Below are 10,485 nucleotides of genomic sequence, written 5' to 3' on the forward strand. Positions count from 1 at the left end.
GGAAGGAGGGTGGTTGTGCCTCTGGGGGTAGGAGAGAATCCTGGCGACAGTTGGCCAAGTCAAATTATTGGACGTTTTGTCCAGATTGGTGAGTGGGGACATAGTCCAACTAATCATTTATGAGGGTCTGTGCCTGGCCTTATCCCAGATAAACAAGGGGGCATTTGAGAGTCTTAGTGAAGTCACAGGGGAAGGGTGGATCTTTGCAGTGAGCCAGTTCCTGGGAACAAAAGGATGAGGGAGAGGCCAGGACTTCTTAACCATGAGGTTTCTGGGAGCGCAGAGAAAATTCAGACTTGTCATTGCCTACCTTAAAGGGATGTTTAGAGGATTAAAACGGGATACATGCAAAATGTTCATATTTCTAGGATCCATTAAATTGATATAAGTGCTAGCTCTCATTATTATTACTCTAATACTAAGAACCAAAGGCATGCGTAGGTGAGCAGTTCTGACGGGAGCAGTGCAGCGGGTGGAAGGAGGGGACCCTCCCTGGGGGCTGTGGCTCAGACACATGGGTGATCAAATGCACAGCCCTGGGACGTGGGGGGATGTCAGGAGAACTCATTAATGGCCATCTGAAAAAAGGTGCTCTGTGAATAGACTCCACTAGACGAGCACTGCTCACTAGAATATTAGCAAATCCACTGCAACTCGCTCGCTGCTGGGGTCCTGTCTCTGCTCTGCCCGCCCCGCAAACACAGCCCCCACTGCTCCCTGGCGGCGAGCCTGGGCACGAGGTGTGGGGAGGGGAAGCCACAGCAGGTAGCAGTTGGGTCAGGGCACCTACAAGTCACTTTTGTTCTTTTTTTTTTTTTTTTTTTTTGAGACGGAGTCTTGCTCTGTGCCCCAGGCTGGAGTGCAGTGGCACGATCTCAGCTCACTGCAAGCTCCGCTCCCCCGGGTTCACGCCATTCTCCTGCCTCAGCCTCCCGAGTAGCTGGGACTACAGGCGCCCACCACCTCGCCCGGCTAATTTTCTTGTATTTTTAGTAGAGACGGGGTTTCACCGTGTTAGCCAGGATGGTCTCGATCTCCTGACCTCGTGATCCGCCCGTCTCGGCCTCCCAAAGTGTTGGGATTACAGGCTTGAGCCACCGCGCCCGGCCGTCACTTTTGTTCTTAAAGCACACTTAAAGCATTTATTGTGTTCATTTAAATATATTTTAACAGCTTGGGCAACATAGCGAGAGTTCATCTCTAAAAAAAATAAAATAAATTAATTGGTTATGGTGGTGCACGCCTATAGTCCCAGCTGCTCGGGAGGCTGAGGCAGGAGGATCACTTGATTCTGGGAGATTGAGGCTTCAGCGAACTATGATGAGGCCACTGCACTCCAGCTTGGGTAACAGAGCAAGATGCTCTCACCCCCGCCCCCACCTCTCTCTCTCTCTCTTCATATATACATATGTTCAAATTGGGGGAGAAAGTGCTGGAAATCCACACCACTTTCTTCTAATGGCATTGCATTTTGAGAGGGAATAGACCGGACACCTAGAATTTAACAACATTCTCAAAGAACAAGCCATGGAAAGGCTGTGTGAGGAGGAGAAAGTACTTCTGTTTGGGTTATATTGGTCTATTAGAGGTCTGAGCCCTGAACTTATAAAAATCTGACTTTTGAGGCTGAGGCGGGTGGATCACGAGGTCAGCAGATCGAGACCATCCTGGCTAACACGGTGAAACCCCATCTTTACTAAAAATACAAAAAAATAGCCGGGCATGGTGGCGGGCACCTGTAGTCCCAGCTACTCGGGAGGCTGAGGCGGAAGAATGGCATGAACCCGGGAGGTGGAGCTTGCAGTGAGCCGAGATCACGCCACTGTACTCCAGCCTGGGTGAGAGAGCGAGACTCTGTCTCAGGAAAAAAAAAAAAAAAAAAAATCTGACTTTTGAACTGAAAAAAAGGAGGTTTTATCCATTCACTTCCACAAAAGTATTGCATAGGGTAATCTATGCAATTCCTGCAGGATAAAGATTAGCCTGTAGGCCCAATTATCATAAATTCCTATTACTCCAACCGAAATGTGTTGAGTGCCTGTTTTGCAGCCAAAACGTCTTCCCTTTTCTCCCTGGTGCTGTGTTCAGCGCAGAACAACCGCACTTGGCAGCTTCACTCCGACAGAGGCCAGTGGCTGCTTAGAGGGCTGGGGCGTTCGGAGGCGCGTGCACCGAGCTTCTGCTATTCACACCCCTTGGTTTCTCTGAAAGAGAGTGTTCACTTGGAGGAATGAGTGTGCTTTTTGCTTACTGACAGCCTTTCTTCTCTTCTGAATCACAAATTGAACCAAAGGTCATTGGAAGACATGCTTTTGGGAGGGATATTCGTTTTGAAAAACAGACATAGCTCAAACCCCGAAGGCTCTCTGGATCTTTTGGTCTTTGATGAGCGGGTGGCCTCCAGGCAGGGGGTGTGCCGGCTGCTGTGTTTGTGCCGTTTGTATTTGATCTGCTGCTGGGGAGCTTCTCCCTTTGACTGTGTGTGCGTGGGTAGCTCGATTGCTGTTTGGTGTGCCGGGGCTCATGGTCTCTTGCCCTCTCGTCTACTTTTTATAAGCAATTAGAGAATCAGAGAGGATAGACTCCTTCTCCCCTGAAAAGCTGGTTGTGTTCCCAGGTGCACCCTCACCCCCACCCTCCCACCTACCCCTTCCTGACTCTTCCCTTTGCTTCTCCCCAGCACACATGCATCCTCTCAGGAGGCCCTTCTCACCCAGGACAAACATAATCTAAATAAGAAAACCCACATCCTTGACGGGCTCTGGTGCTATAGAATTCATACTTTTATCTTTGCCATCTGTCTTGCTTCTCAGGGTCTCAGTTTCATCATCCGTAAAATAGGAATAATAAATCACAATAACCACGTCACAGGGATGTTATGCCGATTTAATAAGATAGAGTCTGGAAAGGGCTCAGAAAGGAGAAGCCCCCACTAAATGCTGACTGATCACATCATCAGCTAAAGCAGTGCCTCCCAGGCAGGCTTTCGGTTTCAAAGTGGACACTGCAGAGACATGGCCGCTTGATCTCCACCTCTGCTGGCGAGGCTGCAGGCCTCAGGTCAGAGTCCACGTTGAGCAGGGGGACAGGCTCCCTGCGGTTCCTCCTGCCACCCTCTTAGAATACCGCACACCTGGCCTCGAGGGGGACGTGGGGTCACAGAGAGAGGGACATTGAAAAAGAGATTGTGAATATAAATTGCAGGTCAGGTGTTCCCCTGTATTTAGTGTCCATCCAAGTAATTGGGAGATTTTTTTTTTTTAATAGAAAGGCACAAACTCCTGGCCACAACCCCTGCTGCAGACAGAGGGAGTCTGTGGCCCCAGTAGGATCCAGACGCTGGTGCTGTGCGGTGCTGTCAGCCCTGCAGAGAAAAGACTTGCTTGAGGAAACTGTGCCCTGTCTATGGCTCAGCCTTCCAGGGTATCTGATTCTGGTTCTAAGGGAACTGTTTCACAACTCGCTAAGGTGCAGACAACTGACAGCAATGCAGAGAGACGATTCCGTTGCAGCCAGGTGAGCTCAGTGATGTGGAGGCCCAGCTGGCTCTCTCCTCATGGTGGAGGGGCCGGGCGTGGTTCCATCTGCACATTCACCTGCATATTCCAGACCTACACAGGTGTGGGTTCTCCGATTCTCCTTCCTTGTAACTGGTTGTAACATCTTACTAGTTCTCTCATCGATAATGAATTAAATACATTTCTTAACATGTTTTATTTGATGAATGTATATGAAATATGATGTTGCCTTTTTATGAAAGTTAATTTCTAACCATACCCTGGCGACCCAGCTCAGGGTGTCAGCGCTTGGCCTTCGTGGACGCACTAGGACAGTTCCATTTGAAGCTGTCATTTTATGGATCGGTAAGGAATTCAGGAGAGAGTCCTGCTGTTGGTCAGGTGTGCTGCTCCCCAGTCTCTGGGGCACCAATGTTCTGCAGCTCAGCAGCTGGGATATCCTTCTATTCAAGGTGCACATCTAAGTGCCCAGAGAGGAGGGAGGAGAGGATGAGGACCGCAGGAGACAGCCAGCATCGAACTGCTGAAATACACCCAGCTTCACAGCGGGAGAGTCCGTGCGACTGGACTGGCCCCTGACCTGAATTCGGTTCCAAAACACATGGCTTCTGTAAGATTGAGGAAAAGCCACCAACAGTTTTGGTTGCTGCAACTTGTCATTGCCTCCCTTAAAGGGGTGTTCAGAAGATTAAACATTTTAATGAGTCTTGTCTTGGTGGGCTGCTGGGAAGCTTGGCAAGTGGCTTCCTAGGACTCCCCAGCCAGGCCAGGGTGGGTTGTGATGAAGCTTAGAGGCCAGGATTCCTGCTCCCTGACTGAGACCCCCAAAAGTCTCCACGGTGAGGAGGATCCTGGGTTCACAGTGGAAATTAGTGGAAGAGGGTTTGTGAGGAGAGTGTGGGCTTTGGAGCTGGGCCTTTGGCCGAGCCTTCAGCCTGAGTGTCTGCGGGCTCCTCTTTCGCGTGGGTGCTGTCCCTCTCTCGTGGGCATGTGATGATCAGTACCACTCCCAGAGCACACGGGTGTGAAGTGTGTGCAGCCAGCATGACTGTGGACAGGACCTCGCTGACGAGGAAGCTGGTGGGGACTCCCCGACTCTGACCTTAACCTTAGGTAGGCTGTTCTTCACAGGGGAGAAGACCGGCATGGGTAACCACCACCCAACAGCAGAGGGCAGGAGGATCAAACTGCTTCCAGCAACGTGTGTCCAAAGAGGCTGCAGGAGACGACACTGACGGTCCGGGCGATTCGTTTGCCTGATTGTGAGATGTCGCTTGCTGATTTAAGATCTCATTCAAAGGTCACATTTGGAATGGCTCTTGTCAATGCACAGAACATTGGGGAATCGTGAAAAAGAACTGTGCTGAGGAAAATGTCAGGCTAAGAGAAAGTGGAGGAAGACAAACAAAAGGAATCCAGGGAGATGCTCATTGCACCTTAAGGGTTCCCTCTGTGTGCTGGAGCGGACACAGGCTGGTGCAGACTCTGGTTCCCAGATGGATCACAGAGCCCGTGAAGCAGAAGCAGAGGGGCACGTTGGCAGGTGCGAGGTGGGGCGGTGCTGAGCTGCTCAGGGCCCTCACAGTCAACCCCTCCCCGTCTAGGTAGGAGGTGGGATGCCCCAGGGCAGAGGGAGGTAGGAGTCATCCCAGGAGTTTCCGGGGAGCCCATGAGCAGCTCTCCACAGCCCAGGCACAGCGACCCTATAGGTGCCTTCATGCACTTCTTCAAGCCATAAGATAAACACACATGGCTTCTCAGAGTGCTGGGCAGGTCTCAGGCCTTGCAGGGCTGGAGGGAGCTGGAGTGGTGGGATCTGGAGTCCACAGTGGCTAGAAGTAGCAGCTCGGGAAACCGGAAACCCTGGGAAGGGCAGCTGGCCACATAGAGCCAGCAGGTGTCCTTGGCATTTGTCTTACATTCTGGGAGAACAAAGGGCTGCGTCTTAATCCGGTGGGGAACTCAAGCGACAGGTTAACCCTGTCCAGCCTCTCTGTCCTAGGGAGCAGTTCAGCATGAGTGACCCGGGAATCCGGGAAGAGCTGGAATTCCATCCTCAGTCTCTGCTGGTCCTAGACTGAGGCCGTCACCAGGTCACCAGGCCTCCGTGTCCAGGGTTGGGGCATCCCTGAGGAAGGTGGCCCTGAGTCAGCAGGTGTGCCGCAGTGCCTTCCAGCATTGAGAAGACGGACGGGCCTCGCGTGCACATCTCCACCTGGAACTTGGCAAGGGAGCACTACGGGGGTTTGCGGTCGGCATGCACATTGCTGCTACTTCACTTAGCGTTAGGTGAGCGTATGGTACCCCAACCCTTAGTGCTGGCAGCGCCATCAACAAATGCGATTCCAATGTGCTCCCTTTGTGCATGAGGCTGGGTGCAGGCACAGGACTCCGCCAGCTGCTGGGGTACTGCTCTGAGCGTGTGCCGCCAGATCGCCTACTCAGAACCATGCAGGCCTTGTTCTAAAAATGATGGTCCCGGAATGTTGAAGAGTAATGATCTCAGGGACAGGGCTTTCCCTGTGTAAATATGAGTAGCTTTGCTAAGTGTCTGGAGACCTGTGATTGCATCTTTACAGGGCTCTATCGTGTATGGGGAGCAGGGGTATATATAACCGGTAATTTTATAATTTAGCAAACTCAGAGGAAAATAACAATTATTGCTATTTAGTGAGTGCTAGGTGTCCGGGACAGTTGTAGCACATTGCACTTTTTTAAAATTTATTTTTATTTTTAGTCGAGATGTCATAATTGTACGTGTCTCTGGGGTACCGGGTGACGTTTCTCTGCATGTATACAATATGTAGTGATCAGTGTGTAGTAATTAGCACATCCGTCCCCTCAAATATTTTATCAGTGCTTTGTGTTGTGAACATTCAAACATCCTCCCTTCTAGCTTTCAGAAGTATATAGTAAATTGTAATTAGCCACGTTCACCCTCCAGTGGCACAGAGCAGCAGGACTCATGCCTTCCACCTGTCTGTGATTCGCGTTCATGACGCCGCCTCTCCCAGCCTCCCCGCCATATTTACGGTTTCTTATCCTCACACGGAAGCAGAACAGTGGGTACTATTTCCCTGGCTTACACTGCCCTGCTTCACACGTATCCATGAGAAGTCCGGGCCTCCAGCAGCCATGGAATAGGACAGCTCCCATTCACACAGTGCTGGGAATGAGGCATGAGGCACAGGCCAGGTTAGCCTCGAGGACCGGAACACGCAGCTCACACGTGGCCAAATCCGGAGCGAGCTCAGGTGTTCACGTCACCTCTCAAGGTGTCTGTGACTTGTCAAGTTATTGACAAAAGACCTGGGGCCCAAGGCAACAAAAATACCCATTCTTGATGTAAACTCTACAGGGATCCCACGAGCCACGCAAACCCCTGACATTCGCAAATGCCATTTAATAACAAACTCTCTGTTTGCCCTTCGTAAAAGATTCGGAAATGAAAAACGACCTTGCTTCTCTACGAGTGAAGTCATAAGCGTGCATGGTCTTTATTTGCTGAATGGTAATAAAATACATCTTCATCCTAAGGGCTGGCCGCCTCACAGTCTTTCCGTGAATCCTGATGATTCAGCTTGGAGCCAAAACCCATTTGAGGACAGTCACACTTTGTCTTTGTTTTCCAGAGGGATAAAGCTTATTTGTGGAAACAGACCTTGATCCATTTATCCAGACTGCAGGCTACACAATTCCTTTTCAGGTTGGAACGTTGTCTGTAAAGTGTTCTTAGAATTCTTCTCTGTCTGTGTGTCGTGCTCTTGCACATGTGCCTAGGACGTGTGGAGAGAGACTGGCCGATGCAGGGCTGCAGAAGCTCCCATTGACAGTCATCAGGGCTGGCCTCTGATGGACTTGGTTTCTCTGCCAAGGGAAAGGGCATCAAGATGGCTTCTCAGTTCAAAAATAAAAAGCTTACACCTATACTTTAGGCCACGGGTTAGCAACATTTGCTTAAGTGGCTGGACAGGAAATATTTTAGGCCTTGTGGGCCAGCTTGTTCCTGCTGCCGGTGCCTGTGCGCTGTTGTCCCCTGTAAGCACCCGCGGATGGTGCAGACGCACGTGAGTGTGGCTATATGCTGGCACACTGCAGGTACGGAAATAGGCGTCAGCCCGTGAACCTGGTCTTAGTGACCCCTGTTCAGACCTAAAGATTTCAGAAGCAGGTCAAGCATGATGGCTCGCGCCTGTAATTCCAGCACTTTGAGAGGCCGAAGTGGGAGGATAACTTGAGCTCAGGAATTTGAGACCAGCCTGACCAACCTAGCGAGACTTTGTCTCTACAAAAAATTTTAAAATGTAGCTGGGCATCGTGGCACATGCCTGTAAGTCCCACCTACTTGGGAGGCTGAGGTAAGAGGACTGCCCGAACCTGGGAGGCTGGAGCTGTAGTGAGGTGTGATGGCACCACTGCACGCCAGCCTGGGTGACAGAATGAGACCCCGTCTCTAAAGAAAAAAAAGACTTCAGAAAAGTGTACCTCTCCAAGTGGGGGAGGGGTAGCTCAGTAGCACCCTCCTAGCAGAGACAGTGGAGGAGGATTCAAAGCCTGGAGAGTTCGGACTGCTGGGGGGATGGGCTCCTCCGCTGCCCCCCGGAGAGAGTCGCGGGTGAATTAGTTATGCTTTGGGTCTGGAAGCAGCCTGGGCCTTCAGAGCCAACGACCTGCAGAGAGTCCCTCAGGGGAAGTGGACACGGTGATTAACGACAGCCGCACATCTCCAAGAGAAGACGTTGCAGCAAACAGGTGGGAGTCTCTTCCCCGCGGAGGCGGAGGCCTGGAAACACCCAGAAGGAAGGAAAGGCAGACAATCCAGAATGTAAGCGAAGCCTGAAAACACACCAGTGTCCATGTAGCCCTGGAGGCGGTTTGATTGTTCCTCGTCACTGTTTTTATTTACCATTTGATGGATGAGAAGATTGAGATAGAAACGACCTTTAATTATAGGAATGCAACTCATCATTTTTTTTTTTTTTCCACAAAGGGGTATAGCTCTGTAAGTCTCGTGAATCACAGTGCCACCCACTGATTGGAAAAGGGTGACCATGGGAGAGGGGAGGCTAATTTTACGTGGTATCTCCAGGCTTCCTCAGAGACATGCCACCTTTCCGTGTGTCGGGTAAGCCTGTGAGAAGGGTGGTGCGTTCTGCACCGGGTGGGAAGCTGTGTCTTTCCCAGGCATGTGCTGAGAAGGCCTCTGGGATGGGCAGATAGGCTGTCCGTGCGGTACAGGATCACCAGTGCATATGTGTGCATGTGCATGTGTGTGCACATGTACGTGCATGTGTGTGCACGCCTGTGTGCATATGTGTGCATGCATGTGCATGTGTGCATGTGCGTGTGTGTATGTGTGCATCTGCATGCATGTGCATATATGTGCATGTGCATGTGTGTGCATGCACGTGTATGTGTATGTGAACGTGTGCATGTGTGCTTTTGTGTGCATGTGCGTATGTGCATGTGTGTGCATGTGTGTGCATGTGCGTGTGTGTGCATGTGTGTGTGTGAGCACGTGACCATGTGCTCTATTCAATTTAGTATTTGCTCTATTCTTATTCTCTGACTTCCAGGAGAGACTTGTACTTCCTCCACACGCACCCCTACTCTCAGTCTCAAGAAAGGGGAGCGATACTGGTCTGTCATGAAGGTTACCTGGATGAGAAACTGAATATACAAAGTGACAAGGCCGGACTATGTATGACAGTCCAGCTCTACAACCTCTGCAGCAACCAGGCCAGAAAGCCAGCCACAGCCTCTGCAGTCACCAGCGGAGAACAGTCAGGGCTTGATTCACAACTGCCAGCTTCCCTGACTTTGGTACCCCACCCCCGACTCAGGACCAACTGGAGAAAGCCTGCCAGTTGCACAGATGTTCACTTCTAGCCAGCTGCCTGCAGCTTCCCCACACCAACAGCCCCCACTTGGGGTGCACCTGAAGCCTTCTCTTTTTTCACAATTTGCCTTCCCACTCCTCTGCCTGCCTTTGAGTCTCTGCCAAACGCAGGTGCTGATGGCTGCTTCCCTTGGTCTCGAAAGTGCTGAATAAATAGCCTCCGCTTGTTCCATTTGGGTGGACCTTGTTTATTTCCACAAAAGGAACCACATGTCAGGGCTCTGGCCAGCAGCAGAAGGCGCAGGAGCCTGGGAAGCATGGGGCTGTCACTGTCCATCTCTTGCTGCTCTTTCTCTCATGCTTTTGGTTTGGGAAGTCATGCACCAGGAATTTGGCTACCAAAAATTTGTAGAAAACTCTCTAATAAATAAATAGTCCCAATCACTGGTGATACAACTATTGATAATTTAATGCACCGTGGAGCACATTTTCTATCTGTATCTTTATTTTGTATCTATGTATCAAAATGTATTTTACTGTTTTCATCTCTGATCATTTTTAACCTATCATGTATGATGATATTTGTAACACTGAGCAGATGAAACATCCTGCTGCCATCAGCCCATGACTGGCTGGAACAGCTGGAGTGCAGAGTTGAGATTCCTCATGTCTCTGGAATCAGAGACACCCAGCCCTGAGTCCTGGCCTGGCAGCTCACTGGGAGAGAGACCACGGGCATGTTCCTTACCCTCTGCAATCCTGCATCCTCCTTGGTAGATGTGCTTATAAAGTGTACCTCCCTTGTGTGGTATTGGTAAGAATTAACTAAAAATAGAGTGGGTAATACATAAAAAACTCTTAAAGTAGCAACGGTAGGTATTAGTTGCAGTTGTTATTATTATCATTGCCCTTGTGTTTGCAAAGGGTTGACTTAGTCATGGATGACTTCCCTGTGCTGCTATGAAATGATGCTGTTTGTTTTTTTGTTTGTATTTTCTATGTGATGCAATTTTGGGATTTGTTTTTAGATGTTCTCAAGACCAATAACATCAAGAAGTTTTATGATTTGCAAAGCTGAAAATGGTTTTAGGCACATTTGGTGGTAATTTTCCCCTCTGGAGTGTCTGG

The 10,485-nt window shown here is 50.2% G+C and overlaps 1 protein-coding gene across 2 annotated transcripts in view; it reads left to right on the top strand.

Moving 5' to 3' along the window:
• The window catches only part of OCA2 (OCA2 melanosomal transmembrane protein), a 425,743-nt gene extending 415,554 nt beyond the window's left edge, over positions 1-10,189 (top strand). For both annotated transcript variants that reach the window (XM_077938923.1, XM_077938942.1), the window contains one exon: positions 9,095-10,189. In XM_077938923.1, the coding sequence (XP_077795049.1) occupies positions 9,095-9,407 (313 nt within the window). In that variant the 3' untranslated portion in view covers positions 9,408-10,189. The remainder of the gene's footprint in view (positions 1-9,094) is intronic.
• Positions 10,190-10,485: the final 296 nt, after the last annotated feature.

The sequence above is a fragment of the Macaca mulatta genome, chromosome 7, assembly GCF_049350105.2.
Source record: "Macaca mulatta isolate MMU2019108-1 chromosome 7, T2T-MMU8v2.0, whole genome shotgun sequence".
Taxonomy (NCBI): Eukaryota; Metazoa; Chordata; class Mammalia; order Primates; family Cercopithecidae; genus Macaca; species Macaca mulatta.